Source organism: Somniosus microcephalus, chromosome 28 (assembly GCF_052327205.1).
Source record: "Somniosus microcephalus isolate GS21.2 chromosome 28, FLI_Smic_1.0, whole genome shotgun sequence".
NCBI lineage: Eukaryota > Metazoa > Chordata > Chondrichthyes > Squaliformes > Somniosidae > Somniosus > Somniosus microcephalus.
The window spans coordinates 21,648,907-21,665,309 of NC_141014.1; the positions used below are offsets into that span (position 1 = coordinate 21,648,907).

General features: G+C 55.0%; 3 protein-coding genes, 2 non-coding genes and 6 pseudogenes across 5 annotated transcripts; all 11 read right to left on the reverse strand.

The window, feature by feature from the left end:
* Positions 1-458: 458 nt before the first annotated feature.
* Positions 459-649, reverse strand: LOC147099314 (U2 spliceosomal RNA). The gene has a single exon (XR_015074025.1). It is a non-coding gene; the product is annotated as a U2 spliceosomal RNA (small nuclear RNA).
* A 638-nt stretch (positions 650-1,287) lies between these two features.
* Positions 1,288-1,478, reverse strand: LOC147099315 (U2 spliceosomal RNA). The gene has a single exon (XR_015074026.1). It is a non-coding gene; the product is annotated as a U2 spliceosomal RNA (small nuclear RNA).
* Positions 1,479-2,116: 638 nt separating this feature from the next.
* On the reverse strand, positions 2,117-2,295 carry LOC147099316 (U2 spliceosomal RNA; annotated as a pseudogene).
* Positions 2,296-2,772: 477 nt separating this feature from the next.
* On the reverse strand, positions 2,773-4,044 carry LOC147099317 (uncharacterized). Its single transcript, XM_085969301.1, has one exon. The coding sequence runs from the start codon at positions 3,982-3,984 to the stop codon at positions 2,773-2,775; it is 1,212 nt and encodes a 403-aa protein (XP_085825427.1). The 5' UTR covers positions 3,985-4,044.
* A 4,334-nt stretch (positions 4,045-8,378) lies between these two features.
* Positions 8,379-8,525, reverse strand: LOC147099318 (U2 spliceosomal RNA; annotated as a pseudogene).
* A 638-nt stretch (positions 8,526-9,163) lies between these two features.
* On the reverse strand, positions 9,164-9,369 carry LOC147099319 (U2 spliceosomal RNA; annotated as a pseudogene).
* An 803-nt stretch (positions 9,370-10,172) lies between these two features.
* On the reverse strand, positions 10,173-10,373 carry LOC147099320 (U2 spliceosomal RNA; annotated as a pseudogene).
* A 452-nt stretch (positions 10,374-10,825) lies between these two features.
* Positions 10,826-12,750, reverse strand: LOC147099321 (uncharacterized). Its single transcript, XM_085969196.1, has 2 exons — positions 12,718-12,750; positions 10,826-11,464 (listed from the first exon to the last, which is right to left on the reverse strand). The coding sequence occupies exons 1-2, from the start codon at positions 12,748-12,750 to the stop codon at positions 10,826-10,828; spliced, it is 672 nt and encodes a 223-aa protein (XP_085825322.1).
* LOC147099322 (U2 spliceosomal RNA) lies at positions 11,392-11,506 on the reverse strand (annotated as a pseudogene).
* On the reverse strand, positions 12,145-12,358 carry LOC147099323 (U2 spliceosomal RNA; annotated as a pseudogene).
* Positions 12,751-12,813: 63 nt separating the features above from the next.
* Positions 12,814-14,040, reverse strand: LOC147099324 (uncharacterized). Its single transcript, XM_085969305.1, has one exon. It carries the CDS (start codon positions 14,023-14,025, stop codon positions 12,814-12,816), a length of 1,212 nt encoding a protein of 403 aa, XP_085825431.1. The 5' UTR covers positions 14,026-14,040.
* Between the last annotated feature and the right edge of the window lie 2,363 nt (positions 14,041-16,403).

The window sequence follows — 16,403 nt, forward strand, 5'->3', positions numbered from 1 at the left end:
TCGGCGGAGATGACGCCATGAAAGCATTTGCATTTTGCGAGCAATTAACCAACCGGGCGGCGCGCAGGAGCGCGCCGGCGGGGCTTGCGGTGTCCCCTCCCCCCTCCTTTTCCAACGGGGGCGGGCGCAGTGGCTCAGAAATCCAACAGGGTGCAGCACGGTCCAGGTCAGCTGCAGAGCGGGAAAGGTGGCGAGGCCCCGCCCTGAAATCCAGGGCACGTCCCCATATGCAAATAAGAAAGAAAAACACAATTTTGATATGCAAACGCAGAGCGAAAAACACCCCCGAAGGCGGCTGCTTAGCCTGCGGCGCGGCCGGCCAGCGAGCGGGTGAAAAGTAAGGCGGCGGCACGACAAGGGCGAGCCCGAGCGGCTCTACAACGGAAAGACAGCACGGCTGAAAGTGGTGCGAAAACTTTTTCTGCTTTTGACTTTTGCGACTTCCCACCCCAAAGAGGGGAAGCTGCACCGCTCCCGGAAGCACTGCAATACCAGGTCGATGCGTGGAGTGGACGGAGCAAGCCCCTGTTCCATCTCCCTGTTCCAAAAATCAATTTAATATTTGGTCCCCAGATAGGGGACGTATCAGATATTAAACTGATAAGAACAGATACTACACTTGATCTTAGCCAAAAGGCCGAGAAGCGATAGCCTGTAAACTCCCGCCGACGCGCAAGTGTCCCTCGGCCTCTGTCTTCTCCGTCAATCTGGCCGCGGTCGGCCGAGCGCAGGTGCGACGGCGGGCCTGCAGCAAGAGAGCAATTTCGGCCAGGGCTTACTTACTTGCAAGCCAGACGAAAAGCCGTGCCCGTATGGCACCCCCTTCCCTTCGGCGGAGATGACGCCATGAAAGCATTTGCATTTTGCGAGCAATTAACCAACCGGGCGGCGCGCAGGAGCGCGCCGGCGGGGCTTGCGGTGTCCCCTCCCCCCTCCTTTTCCAACGGGGGCGGGCGCAGTGGCTCAGAAATCCAACAGGGTGCAGCACGGTCCAGGTCAGCTGCAGAGCGGGAAAGGTGGCGAGGCCCCGCCCTGAAATCCAGGGCACGTCCCCATATGCAAATAAGAAAGAAAAACACAATTTTGACATGCAAACGCAGAGCGAAAAACACCCCCGAAGGCGGCTGCTTAGCCTGCGGCGCGGCCGGCCAGCGAGCGGGTGAAAAGTAAGGCGGCGGCACGACAAGGGCGAGCCCGAGCGGCTCTACAAAGGAAAGACAGCACGGCTGAAAGTGGTGCGAAAACTTTTTCTGCTTTTGACTTTTGCGACTTCCCACCCCAAAGAGGGGAAGCTGCACCGCTCCCGGAAGCACTGCAATACCAGGTCGATGCGTGGAGTGGACGGAGCAAGCCCCTGTTCCATCTCCCTGTTCCAAAAATCAATTTAATATTTGGTCCCCAGATAGGGGACGTATCAGATATTAAACTGATAAGAACAGATACTACACTTGATCTTAGCCAAAAGGCCGAGAAGCGATAGCCTGTAAACTCCCGCCGACGCGCAAGTGTCCCTCGGCCTCTGTCTTCTCCGTCAATCTGGCCGCGGTCGGCCGAGCGCAGGTGCGACGGCGGGCCTGCAGCAAGAGAGCAATTTCGGCCAGGGCTTACTTACTTGCAAGCCAGACGAAAAGCCGTGCCCGTATGGCACCCCCTTCCCTTCGGCGGAGATGACGCCATGAAAGCATTTGCATTTTGCGAGCAATTAACCAACCGGGCGGCGCGCAGGAGCGCGCCGGCGGGGCTTGCGGTGTCCCCTCCCCCCTCCTTTTCCAACGGGGGCGGGCGCAGTGGCTCAGAAATCCAACAGGGTGCAGCACGGTCCAGGTCAGCTGCAGAGCGGGAAAGGTGGCGAGGCCCCGCCCTGAAATCCAGGGCACGTCCCCATATGCAAATAAGAAAGAAAAACACAATTTTGACATGCAAACGCAGAGCGAAAAACACCCCCGAAGGCGGCTGCTTAGCCTGCGGCGCGGCCGGCCAGCGAGCGGGTGAAAAGTAAGGCGGCGGCACGACAAGGGCGAGCCCGAGCGGCTCTACAAAGGAAAGACAGCACGGCTGAAAGTGGTGCGAAAACTTTTTCTGCTTTTGACTTTTGCGACTTCCCACCCCAAAGAGGGGAAGCTGCACCGCTCCCGGAAGCACTGCAATACCAGGTCGATGCGTGGAGTGGACGGAGCAAGCCCCTGTTCCATCTCCCTGTTCCAAAAATCAATTTAATATTTGGTCCCCAGATAGGGGACGTATCAGATATTAAACTGATAAGAACAGATTTTTTTTTTTTTTATTTCAATATATATGCTTTATTTATAAAAATCTTTGTTCATGTACATGACAATGCAGTCCACATCTGGTACAGTGCAAATTAACTTCAGCACATGGCACTCAATTTACAAATTACATTACATTTATCATTACATATATCAAAGCATGTTTCAATATATAACAATATACACTCCACAAATCATATTACAGATGAAAGCAGTACATGGTACTCTCTTTACACATACAGGTACATTTTCATTACATGTTTTATCAGTCATACAGCCCAAGGGGGGCCGAGATGCATTCCAACATTTCTCAAAATACATTACATTTACAATCCACCAACCGTATTATATATGGCTTAATAATACACATGAATGCAGTACATGGTACTCTATTTACATTCACAGATTACAAGTGCTTTACAATTAACACACTTGTACGTCATGCGGCCCGAGGGGGGGGTTTTCCACTGGTTTCAGCCCCTCAGTGTACACTGGCGGGAGGGCCTTAAACTGTGGCCCTTCCCCATCGTGCCTTGGCGGCGGCGGCACCAACCTTTAGTGCGTCCCTCAGCACGTACTCCCGGACCTTGGAATGTGCCAATCTGCAACACTCGGTCGTGGACATCTCCTTGCTCTGGAAGACCAGCAAGTTTCGGGCAGACCAAAGGGCGTCTTTCACCGAGTTGATGATCTTCCAGCAGCAGTTGATGTTTGTCTCGGTGTGCGTCCCTGGGAACAGTCCGTAGAGCACAGAGTCCTGTGTTACCGAGCTGCTCGGGATGAACCTCGACAAAGACCACTGCATCTCTTTCCAGACCTTCTGTGCAAAGGCACATTCCAGAAGGAGATGGATGACGGTCTCGTCCCAAGCGCAGCCTCCTCGCGGACAGCGTGCGGTGGAGCAGAGACGTCGGGAGTGCATGAAGGATCTGACGGGGAGGGCCCTTCTCACCACCAGCCAAGCTACGTCTTGGTGCTTGTTTGTGAGTTCTGGCGATGAGGCATTCTGCCAAATGACTTCGACAGTCTGCTCAGGGAACCATCCGAGAGGATCTACCATCTCCTTTTCCCGTAGGGTCCCGAGGACGTTTCGTGCTGACCACTGCTTGACAGCTTTGTGGTCAAAGGTGTTTGCCGTGAAAAACTTTTCCACGAAGGACAGGTGGTCTGGCACGGTCCAACTGGATGGAGCGTTCCGCGGCAGCGTCGCCAGACCCATCCTTCGCAACACCGGGGTCAGGTAGAACCTCAGCACGTAGTGACACTTGGTGTTTGCGTACTGAGGGTCCGTGCACAGTTTGATGCAGCCGCACACAAAGGTGGCCATCAGGATGAGGGCGACGTTTGGTACGTTCTTTCCCCCTTTCTCTGGAGATTTGTACATCGTGTCCCTCCGGACACGGTCCATTTTCGATCTCCAGATAAAGTGGAAGACGGCTCGGGTGACTGCGGCGGCGCAGGGTCGGGGTATGGGCCACACCTGCGCCACGTACAGCAGCACTGACAGCACTTCGCACCTGATGACCAGGTTCTTTCCCACGATCGACAGGGAGCGCTGCTCCCACATTCCCAGTTTCTGGCGTGCCTTGGAGATACGCTCCTCCCAGTTTTTTGTGCATGCCCCAGCCGCTCCGAACCATATTCCCAGCACCTTCAGGTAATCTGACCTGACGGTGAAGGGGACAAAGGATCGGTCGGCCCAGTTCCCAAAGAACATGGCCTCGCTTTTGCTGCGATTTACTTTCGCTCCCGAGGCCAGTTCAAATTGGTCGCAGATGCTCAGCAGTCTGCGGACCGACAGCGGATCCGAGCAAAAGACGGCGACGTCATCCATGTACAGGGAGGTCTTAACCTGAGTGCCTCCGCTGCCTGGGATCGTCACCCCTCCAATGCTCGAATCCCTTCTGATGGATTGGGCAAAGGGTTCGATACAACACACGAACAAGACGGAGGAGAGAGGACAGCCCTGCCTGACTCCAGATTTGATCGGGAAGCTTTCTGATTCCCACCCGTTGATTAGGACTGCGCTACTGATGTCTGTGTAGAGCAGTTGGATCCAATTGCAGATTCCCTCCCCAAACCCCATTTTGGAGAGCACGTCCATCATGTACGTGTGCGATATTCTGTCGAAAGCCTTCTCCTGGTCCAAGCTGATTAAGCAGGTGTGCACCCCCCTGTCCCGCACGTAGGCGATCGTATCCCTGAGTAGCGCGAGGCTATCAGAGATCTTCCTGCCGGGTACGGCACAGGTCTGATCCGGGTGGATCACCAGCTCCAGAGCAGACTTGACCCTGTTGGCGATGACCTTGGACAGAATCTTGTAGTCCACATTAAGCAGCGAAATGGGCCGCCAGTTTCTGATTTCTTCCCTCTCCCCTTTCTGCTTGTAGATGAGGGTGATGATGCCTTTCCTCATCGATTCTGACATGCTGCCAGCCAGAAGCATACCCCCGTACACTTCCAGCAGGTCTGGGCCCATCCAGTCCCACAGAGCCGAATACAACTCGACCGGTAGGCCGTCGCTTCCGGGAGTTTTACTCGTCTCGAAGGACCGGACGGCCTTTGTCAGCTCGTCCAGAGTTAGCGGGTGATCCAGACTCTCCCGCTTGCTGTCGTCTAGCTCCTCCGAGATAGACGACAGGAAAGACTGGGAGGCCGCGCTGTCTGTGGGCTTCGCGTCGTACAGCCCGGCATAAAAGGATTTGCTGATCCTTCGCATGTCAGGCTGCGAGGACGTCACAGAGCCGTCTTCCTCCTTCAGGCTGTGGATCACAGAGCTCCCTCTGTGTACCTTTTGGAAGAAGAAACGCGAGCACGTCTCGTCCTGCTCCACGGAGCGGACTCTGGAGCGGAAGATGATCTTGGAGGACTCTGAGGCGTAGAGCGAGGCTTGCTGGCCCTTCACCTCTTGGAGTTCCTCCCCGACATTGACTCCCATCGACTGCAGCAGGAGCAGATTCTGCATGCTTTTCTGGAGTCGGGACATTTCCCTCTGTCCCTCTCTCGCCTTCTGAACACCTTTGAGGATGAAGAACCTCTTGATGTTGGTCTTGATCGTTTCCCACCAGTGCGCCGGGGAATCAAAGAGGGGTTTCACGGTTCTCCAACCTTTGTAATCCCTTTTGAGTTCCTCAATGTTTTCTGGGGTCAACAGTTTCACGTTCAGCTTCCATATCCCTCTGCCTACTTTCTGGTCTTCCTGTGGGTGACAGTCGGCTAGTAAGAGGCAGTGGTCAGAGAAGAACACCGGCTTGACGTCGGTGGATCTGACCGAGAGAGCTTGGGACACAAACAGGAAGTCTATCCTGGAACGGACAGACCCGTCTGGCCTGGACCAGGTGTATCTGCGCGGCGCTCCATCTGCAGGGTTGTTGAAGATGTCGTGCAGCTTGGCGTCTTTTACCGCTTCCATCAGGAGTCTGGACGTGGCGTCCAGTTTGCTGTCGGCTCTGCCGGATCGCCCAGCCGCATCGATGATGCAGTTGAAGTCACCGCCCAGAATAACCGGCCTGGACGTCGCCAGCAGCAGCGGTAGCTGCTGGAAGACGGCCAGCCGCTCGTTCTTGAGAGCCGGGGCGTACACATTGATCAGCCTGAGCGGGGCATTCTTGTACAGTACGTCTGCTGCGAGGAGGCGGCCACCCACCACCTCCTTAACTTCGGTGATGGTGAAGTCACCTCCCCGCAGCAGAATACCCAGGCCGGAGGCACGGCAATCGTTGCCTCCTGACCAGATCGATTGGCCGTGGGGCCACCATCGCGACCACTGCCTGTAGTTGCTGAAGTGCGGTAGGCCGCACTCCTGCAGGAACAGTAGGTCGGCCTTGACCTTGGCAAGGTACCCCAAGGTGGAAACACATCGCGTCGTGCTTTTGATGCTACGCACGTTTATGCTTGCAATTTTTAAACCCATTTTAAATTTTAAATAGAGTTCAAGTCCCATTTTAATAAGCAGTCCTTTATGCTGTTTCCATCCCTTGGGGCTGGACCTGCATACACACAGTGTCAGAGAAAAACTGTACTTGCCCTGGGCTGAGGAACTCGCCCTGGTCTCTTGAGGGGTTGCTGTACCGGCAGGGGGATGACGGCGGTGAGAAGAAGACTTCCTCATTCGTGGGTGGTTCTTCCCTCAGCCTGTCGCCTGTGGTGTCGTGGCTCCCGGTTTCCCGGAGCAGGTGTGCATCGGTCGCTTCATTGCTCCCGGTTTCCCGGAGCTGGGGTATGGTGGACGCTCCGCTGCTCCCGGTTGTCTGGAGCTGGGGAGCGTCGGGCACTTGGCCGCCCCCGGCGGTCTGGAGCTGGGGGACGTCGGGCACTTGGCCGCTCCCGGCGGTCTGTAGCTGGGGGGCGTCGGGCTCTTGGCCGCTCCCGGCGGTCTGGAGCTGGGGAGCGTCGGGCACTTGGCCGCTCCCGGCGGTCTGGAGCTGGGGAGCGTCGGGCACTTGGCCACTCCCGGCGGTCTGGAGCTGGGGAGCGTCGGGAACTTGGCCGCTCCCGGCGGTCTGGAGCTGGGCTGCGTTGTGCCCTTCGTTGCTACCGGTGTCCTGGGGCACGGTGATCACTCCTGTTTGTTTCTTTTCGCTCAGCCACTTTTTTTGTTGTTGGTGACTGTTCTTTTCTTGCCCTTCCTCATCAGATGAGCAGCTGCTGGTGTTGCCCGTTTGGGGCGCGTGCCGCCTTTTTTCCACAGGCCTGGACTTTGGCAGCCTCTCTCTTTGGGGGAGGCTTTTTTTTTTGTTCTTTCGTTTGACCTCCTGCCATTCTCCCAGTTGTTGTTCTCCAGCTGCCTCCTCTTCCATGGTCTCTGGCTGTTGGGGAGGAGGCTGAGTGCTGGTTGCCTGGGTTTGGTCGTTTCCAGTGAGGGCCTCTGCGGTGGGAGCAGTGCTGGTCTCCTTTGAGGCGGCCTTGTTGACAGGTCCTTTAATTGCCTGCGCATAGCTGCTGCTGCGCCTTGGGCAGGCCTTGTAGAGATGGCCTGTCTCCCCGCACAAGTTGCAGCACTTGCTCTCCTTGCAATCCTTCGTCTGGTGGCCTTCCTGCTTGCAGTTGCGACAGATGGTGACAGTGCAGGTCGCCGCCACGTGCCCGGATCTCCCGCAGGTTCGACACACCCTGGGTTGTCCCGCGTACACCATGTAGCCCCGGCTTCCACCGATGGCGAAGCTGGAGGGGAGGTGCTGGATGGCTCCTTTGGCATCCACTTTCAGGGTTACTTTGATCTGGCGTTTGCTGGTCCAGATCCCAAACAGGTCATTTACGTCAACGCTGTTCCCGACACTGTCGACGTATCTGCCGAGGAACGTCAGCACATCGACCACAGGGATGTGCGGGTTGTACATGTGTACAGTGACCACCCGGTTTCTTTGTGTTGGGAGAGTGAATAGAGGCTCGGCAGTCATAACTGAAAGCAGCGTTTCACTCCCCTTTTCCTTAACTGCCTGCAGAAATTTCAGGCATGCCGCGACGTTCCTGAACGTCACATCAAAATGTCCACTGCTGGGGAAATCCTGCAGAGCGAAGATATCCGCAACTTGGAATCCGCAGCATCCGGTCAAGATCCTCTTCACAAAAAGGGAGCGGTCGATGGGCGATTGTCCCTCCACCTTCTTCACTGTGACTCGGACAGTGTTCCGGACTCCCTGTCTCGCTCCTCGGTTTGCTGCAATCTCGCTTGCAGGTCGCCCGTCACTCCAGGCTCTCGAGCTCGCTGTTCCATTGGCCGCCGTCGCGCCTGCCAATCGCTCTCTGCCCCGGGCTGCCAAGCTTGCTGCTTGCTTGGCCCTCGTCTCGCCTGCCAATCGCTCTCCGCGCTGGAGTCCCGGGCTCGCTTCCTCATTGGCCGACGTCATGCCTGCCAATCGCTCTCCGCCCCGGCCTCCCGAGCTCGCTCCTTCGTTGGCCGCCCTCTCGCCTGCCGATCGCTCTCCGCTGCAGGCTCTCGACCTCGCTGCATGGTCGGCCGCCACCTCGCGCTGCAGGTCGCTCTCCACTCCGGGCTCCCGCAATCGCTCCTCCTCCGGCGGCCTCGGTTTCTGCTCCCGATAGCTCCTTTCTCGGGTTTCCTCGCTCTCTGCTCCGTCAGTCTCCATCTATGCAGATCGCTCTGCTCTGATTGGATCAAGGCCGAAGCCAGCATGAAAATGCAGCCAAACCAGAAACACCAGTATCGCGACACAAGGTCAATTAGCATCAGAATCAAGCAGATACTGATAAGAACAGATACTACACTTGATCTTAGCCAAAAGGCCGAGAAGCGATAGCCTGTAAACTCCCGCCGACGCGCAAGTGTCCCTCGGCCTCTGTCTTCTCCGTCAATCTGGCCGCGGTCGGCCGAGCGCAGGTGCGACGGCGGGCCTGCAGCAAGAGAGCAATTTCGGCCAGGGCTTACTTACTTGCAAGCCAGACGAAAAGCCGTGCCCGTATGGCACCCCCTTCCCTTCGGCGGAGATGACGCCATGAAAGCATTTGCATTTTGCGAGCAATTAACCAACCGGGCGGCGCGCAGGAGCGCGCCGGCGGGGCTTGCGGTGTCCCCTCCCCCCTCCTTTTCCAACGGGGGCGGGCGCAGTGGCTCAGAAATCCAACAGGGTGCAGCACGGTCCAGGTCAGCTGCAGAGCGGGAAAGGTGGCGAGGCCCCGCCCTGAAATCCAGGGCACGTCCCCATATGCAAATAAGAAAGAAAAACACAATTTTGACATGCAAACGCAGAGCGAAAAACACCCCCGAAGGCGGCTGCTTAGCCTGCGGCGCGGCCGGCCAGCGAGCGGGTGAAAAGTAAGGCGGCGGCACGACAAGGGCGAGCCCGAGCGGCTCTACAAAGGAAAGACAGCACGGCTGAAAGTGGTGCGAAAACTTTTTCTGCTTTTGACTTTTGCGACTTCCCACCCCAAAGAGGGGAAGCTGCACCGCTCCCGGAAGCACTGCAATACCAGGTCGATGCGTGGAGTGGACGGAGCAAGCCCCTGTTCCATCTCCCTGTTCCAAAAATCAATTTAATATTTGGTCCCCAGATAGGGGACGTATCAGATATTAAACTGATAAGAACAGATTTTTTTTTTTTTTTTTTTTTTCAATATATATGCTTTATTCATAAAAATCTTTGTTCATGTACATGACAATGCAGTCCACCTCTGGTACAGTGCAAATTAACTTCAGCACATGGCACTCAATTTACAAATTACATTACATTTATCATTACATATATCAAGCATGTTTCAATATATTACAATACTACACTTGATCTTAGCCAAAAGGCCGAGAAGCGATAGCCTGTAAACTCCCGCCGACGCGCAAGTGTCCCTCGGCCTCTGTCTTCTCCGTCAATCTGGCCGCGGTCGGCCGAGCGCAGGTGCGACGGCGGGCCTGCAGCAAGAGAGCAATTTCGGCCAGGGCTTACTTACTTGCAAGCCAGACGAAAAGCCGTGCCCGTATGGCACCCCCTTCCCTTCGGCGGAGATGACGCCATGAAAGCATTTGCATTTTGCGAGCAATTAACCAACCGGGCGGCGCGCAGGAGCGCGCCGGCGGGGCTTGCGGTGTCCCCTCCCCCCTCCTTTTCCAACGGGGGCGGGCGCAGTGGCTCAGAAATCCAACAGGGTGCAGCACGGTCCAGGTCAGCTGCAGAGCGGGAAAGGTGGCGAGGCCCCGCCCTGAAATCCAGGGCACGTCCCCATATGCAAATAAGAAAGAAAAACACAATTTTGACATGCAAACGCAGAGCGAAAAACACCCCCGAAGGCGGCTGCTTAGCCTGCGGCGCGGCCGGCCAGCGAGCGGGTGAAAAGTAAGGCGGCGGCACGACAAGGGCGAGCCCGAGCGGCTCTACAAAGGAAAGACAGCACGGCTGAAAGTGGTGCGAAAACTTTTTCTGCTTTTGACTTTTGCGACTTCCCACCCCAAAGAGGGGAAGCTGCACCGCTCCCGGAAGCACTGCAATACCAGGTCGATGCGTGGAGTGGACGGAGCAAGCCCCTGTTCCATCTCCCTGTTCCAAAAATCAATTTAATATTTGGTCCCCAGATAGGGGACGTATCAGATATTAAACTGATAAGAACAGATTTTTTTTTTTTTTTTTCAATATATATGCTTTATTCATAAAAATCTTTGTTCATGTACATGACAATGCAGTCCACATCTGGTACAGTGCAAATTAACTTCAGCACATGGCACTCAATTTACAAATTACATTACATTTATCATTACATATATCAAAGCATGTTTCAATATATAACAATATACACTCCACAAATCATATTACAGATGAAAGCAGTACATGGTACTCTCTTTACACAAACAGGTACATTTTCATTACATGTTTTATAAGTCATACAGGCCAAGGGGGGCCGAGGTGCATTCCAACATTTCTCAAAATACATTACATTACAATCCACCAACCGTATTATATATGGCTTAATAATACACATGAATGCAATACATGGTACTCTATTTACATTCACAGGTTACAAGTGCTTTACAATTAACACACTTGTACGTCATGCGGCCCGAGGGGGGGTTTTCCACTGGTTTCAGCCCCTCAGTGTACACTGGCGGGAGGGCCTTAAACTGTGGCCCTTCCCCATCGTGCCTTGGCGGCGGCGGCACCAACCTTTAGTGCGTCCCTCAGCACGTACTCCCGGACCTTGGAATGTGCCAATCTGCAACACTCGGTCGTGGACATCTCCTTGCTCTGGAAGATCAGCAAGTTTCGGGCAGACCAAAGGGCGTCTTTCACCGAGTTGATGATCTTCCAGCAGCAGTTGATGTTTGTCTCGGTGTGCGTCCCTGGGAACAGTCCGTAGAGCACAGAGTCCTGTGTTACCGAGCTGCTCGGGATGAACCTCGACAAAGACCACTGCATCTCTTTCCAGACCTTCTGTGCAAAGGCACATTCCAGAAGGAGATGGATGACGGTCTCGTCCCAAGCGCAGCCTCCTCGCGGACAGCGTGCGGTGGAGCAGAGACGTCGGGAGTGCATGAAGGATCTGACGGGGAGGGCCCTTCTCACCACCAGCCAAGCTACGTCTTGGTGCTTGTTTGTGAGTTCTGGCGATGAGGCATTCTGCCAAATGACTTCGACAGTCTGCTCAGGGAACCATCCGAGAGGATCTACCATCTCCTTTTCCCGTAGGGTCTCGAGGACGTTTCGTGCTGACCACTGCTTGACAGCTTTGTGGTCAAAGGTGTTTGCCGTGAAAAACTTTTACTACACTTGATCTTAGCCAAAAGGCCGAGAAGCGATAGCCTGTAAACTCCCGCCGACGCGCAAGTGTCCCTCGGCCTCTGTCTTCTCCGTCAATCTGGCCGCGGTCGGCCGAGCGCAGGTGCGACGGCGGGCCTGCAGCAAGAGAGCAATTTCGGCCAGGGCTTACTTACTTGCAAGCCAGACGAAAAGCCGTGCCCGTATGGCACCCCCTTCCCTTCGGCGGAGATGACGCCATGAAAGCATTTGCATTTTGCGAGCAATTAACCAACCGGGCGGCGCGCAGGAGCGCGCCGGCGGGGCTTGCGGTGTCCCCTCCCCCCTCCTTTTCCAACGGGGGCGGGCGCAGTGGCTCAGAAATCCAACAGGGTGCAGCACGGTCCAGGTCAGCTGCAGAGCGGGAAAGGTGGCGAGGCCCCGCCCTGAAATCCAGGGCACGTCCCCATATGCAAATAAGAAAGAAAAACACAATTTTGACATGCAAACGCAGAGCGAAAAACACCCCCGAAGGCGGCTGCTTAGCCTGCGGCGCGGCCGGCCAGCGAGCGGGTGAAAAGTAAGGCGGCGGCACGACAAGGGCGAGCCCGAGCGGCTCTACAACGGAAAGACAGCACGGCTGAAAGTGGTGCGAAAACTTTTTCTGCTTTTGACTTTTGCGACTTCCCACCCCAAAGAGGGGAAGCTGCACCGCTCCCGGAAGCACTGCAATACCAGGTCGATGCGTGGAGTGGACGGAGCAAGCCCCTGTTCCATCTCCCTGTTCCAAAAATCAATTTAATATTTGGTCCCCAGATAGGGGACGTATCAGATATTAAACTGATAAGAACAGATTTTTTTTTTTTTTTTTTTTTTTTTTATTTCAATATATATGCTTTATTCATAAAAATCTTTGTTCATGTACATGACAATGCAGTCCACATCTGGTACAGTGCAAATTAACTTCAGCACATGGCACTCAATTTACAAATTACATTACATTTATCATTACATATATCAAAGCATGTTTCAATATATAACAATATACACTCCACAAATCATATTACAGATGAAAGCAGTACATGGTACTCTCTTTACACAAACAGGTACATTTTCATTACATGTTTTATCAGTCATACAGCCCAAGGGGGGCCGAGATGCATTCCAACATTTCTCAAAATACATTACATTTACAATCCACCAACCGTATTATATATGGCTTAATAATACACATGAATGCAGTACATGGTACTCTATTTACATTCACAGATTACAAGTGCTTTACAATTAACACACTTGTACGTCATGCGGCCCGAGGGGGGGGGTTTTCCACTGGTTTCAGCCCCTCAGTGTACACTGGCGGGAGGGCCTTAAACTGTGGCCCTTCCCCATCGTGCCTTGGCGGCGGCGGCACCAACCTTTAGTGCGTCCCTCAGCACGTACTCCCGGACCTTGGAATGTGCCAATCTGCAACACTCGGTCGTGGACATCTCCTTGCTCTGGAAGACCAGCAAGTTTCGGGCAGACCAAAGGGCGTCTTTCACCGAGTTGATGATCTTCCAGCAGCAGTTGATGTTTGTCTCGGTGTGCGTCCCTGGGAACAGTCCGTAGAGCACAGAGTCCTGTGTTACCGAGCTGCTCGGGATGAACCTCGACAAAGACCACTGCATCTCTTTCCAGACCTTCTGTGCAAAGGCACATTCCAGAAGGAGATGGATGACGGTCTCGTCCCAAGCGCAGCCTCCTCGCGGACAGCGTGCGGTGGAGCAGAGACGTCGGGAGTGCATGAAGGATCTGACGGGGAGGGCCCTTCTCACCACCAGCCAAGCTACGTCTTGGTGCTTGTTTGTGAGTTCTGGCGATGAGGCATTCTGCCAAATGACTTCGACAGTCTGCTCAGGGAACCATCCGAGAGGATCTACCATCTCCTTTTCCCGTAGGGTCCCGAGGACATTTCGTGCTGACCACTGCTTGACAGCTTTGTGGTCAAAGGTGTTTGCCGTGAAAAACTTTTCCACGAAGGACAGGTGGTCTGGCACGGTCCAACTGGATGGAGCGTTCCGCGGCAGCGTCGCCAGACCCATCCTTCGCAACACCGGGGTCAGGTAGAACCTCAGCACGTAGTGACACTTGGTGTTTGCGTACTGAGGGTCCGTGCACAGTTTGATGCAGCCGCACACAAAGGTGGCCATCAGGATGAGGGCGACGTTTGGTACGTTCTTTCCCCCTTTCTCTGGAGATTTGTACATCGTGTCCCTCCGGACACGGTCCATTTTCGATCTCCAGATAAAGTGGAAGACGGCTCGGGTGACTGCGGCGGCGCAGGGTCGGGGTATGGGCCACACCTGCGCCACGTACAGCAGCACTGACAGCACTTCGCACCTGATGACCAGGTTCTTTCCCACGATCGACAGGGAGCGCTGCTCCCACATTCCCAGTTTCTGGCGTGCCTTGGAGATACGCTCCTCCCAGTTTTTTGTGCATGCCCCAGCCGCTCCGAACCATATTCCCAGCACCTTCAGGTAATCTGACCTGACGGTGAAGGGGACAAAGGATCGGTCGGCCCAGTTCCCAAAGAACATGGCCTCGCTTTTGCTGCGATTTACTTTCGCTCCCGAGGCCAGTTCAAATTGGTCGCAGATGCTCAGCAGTCTGCGGACCGACAGCGGATCCGAGCAAAAGACGGCGACGTCATCCATGTACAGGGAGGTCTTAACCTGAGTGCCTCCGCTGCCTGGGATCGTCACCCCTCCAATGCTCGAATCCCTTCTGATGGATTGGGCAAAGGGTTCGATACAACACACGAACAAGACGGAGGAGAGAGGACAGCCCTGCCTGACTCCAGATTTGATCGGGAAGCTTTCTGATTCCCACCCGTTGATTAGGACTGCGCTACTGATGTCTGTGTAGAGCAGTTGGATCCAATTGCAGATTCCCTCCCCAAACCCCATTTTGGAGAGCACGTCCATCATGTACGTGTGCGATATTCTGTCGAAAGCCTTCTCCTGGTCCAAGCTGATTAAGCAGGTGTGCACCCCCCTGTCCCGCACGTAGGCGATCGTATCCCTGAGTAGCGCGAGGCTATCAGAGATCTTCCTGCCGGGTACGGCACAGGTCTGATCCGGGTGGATCACCAGCTCCAGAGCAGACTTGACCCTGTTGGCGATGACCTTGGACAGAATCTTGTAGTCCACATTAAGCAGCGAAATGGGCCGCCAGTTTCTGATTTCTTCCCTCTCCCCTTTCTGCTTGTAGATGAGGGTGATGATGCCTTTCCTCATCGATTCTGACATGCTGCCAGCCAGAAGCATACCCCCGTACACTTCCAGCAGGTCTGGGCCCATCCAGTCCCACAGAGCCGAATACAACTCGACCGGTAGGCCGTCGCTTCCGGGAGTTTTACTCGTCTCGAAGGACCGGACGGCCTTTGTCAGCTCGTCCAGAGTTAGCGGGTGATCCAGACTCTCCCGCTTGCTGTCGTCTAGCTCCTCCGAGATAGACGACAGGAAAGACTGGGAGGCCGCGCTGTCTGTGGGCTTCGCGTCGTACAGCCCGGCATAAAAGGATTTGCTGATCCTTCGCATGTCAGGCTGCGAGGACGTCACAGAGCCGTCTTCCTCCTTCAGGCTGTGGATCACAGAGCTCCCTCTGTGTACCTTTTGGAAGAAGAAACGCGAGCACGTCTCGTCCTGCTCCACGGAGCGGACTCTGGAGCGGAAGATGATCTTGGAGGACTCTGAGGCATAGAGCGAGGCTTGCTGGCCCTTCACCTCTTGGAGTTCCTCCCCGACATTGACTCCCATCGACTGCAGCAGGAGCAGATTCTGCATGCTTTTCTGGAGTCGGGACATTTCCCTCTGTCCCTCTCTCGCCTTCTGAACACCTTTGAGGATGAAGAACCTCTTGATGTTGGTCTTGATCGTTTCCCACCAGTGCGCCGGGGAATCAAAGAGGGGTTTCACGGTTCTCCAACCTTTGTAATCCCTTTTGAGTTCCTCAATGTTTTCTGGGGTCAACAGTTTCACGTTCAGCTTCCATATCCCTCTGCCTACTTTCTGGTCTTCCTGTGGGTGACAGTCGGCTAGTAAGAGGCAGTGGTCAGAGAAGAACACCGGCTTGACGTCGGTGGATCTGACCGAGAGAGCTTGGGACACAAACAGGAAGTCTATCCTGGAACGGACAGACCCGTCTGGCCTGGACCAGGTGTATCTGCGCGGCGCTCCATCTGCAGGGTTGCTGAAGATGTCGTGCAGCTTGGCGTCTTTTACCGCTTCCATCAGGAGTCTGGACGTGGCGTCCAGTTTGCTGTCGGCTCTGCCGGATCGCCCAGCCGCATCGATGATGCAGTTGAAGTCACCGCCCAGAATAACCGGCCTGGACGTCGCCAGCAGCAGCGGTAGCTGCTGGAAGACGGCCAGCCGCTCGTTCTTGAGAGCCGGGGCGTACACATTGATCAGCCTGAGCGGGGCATTCTTGTACAGTACGTCTGCTACGAGGAGGCGGCCACCCACCACCTCCTTAACTTCGGTGATGGTGAAGTCACCTCCCCGCAGCAGAATACCCAGGCCGGAGGCACGGCAATCGTTGCCTCCTGACCAGATCGATTGGCCGTGGGGCCACCATCGCGACCACTGCCTGTAGTTGCTGAAGTGCGGTAGGCCGCACTCCTGCAGGAACAGTAGGTCGGCCTTGACCTTGGCAAGGTACCCCAAGGTGGAAACACATCGCGTCGTGCTTTTGATGCTACGCACGTTTATGCTTGCAATTTTTAAACCCATTTTAAATTTTAAATAGAGTTCAAGTCCCATTTTAATAAGCAGTCCTTTATGCTGTTTCCATCCCTTGGGGCTGGACCTGCATACACACAGTGTCAGAGAAAAACTGTACTTGCCCTGGGCTGAGGAACTCGCCCTGGTCTCTTGAGGGGTTGCTGTACCGGCAGGGGGATGACGGCGGTGAG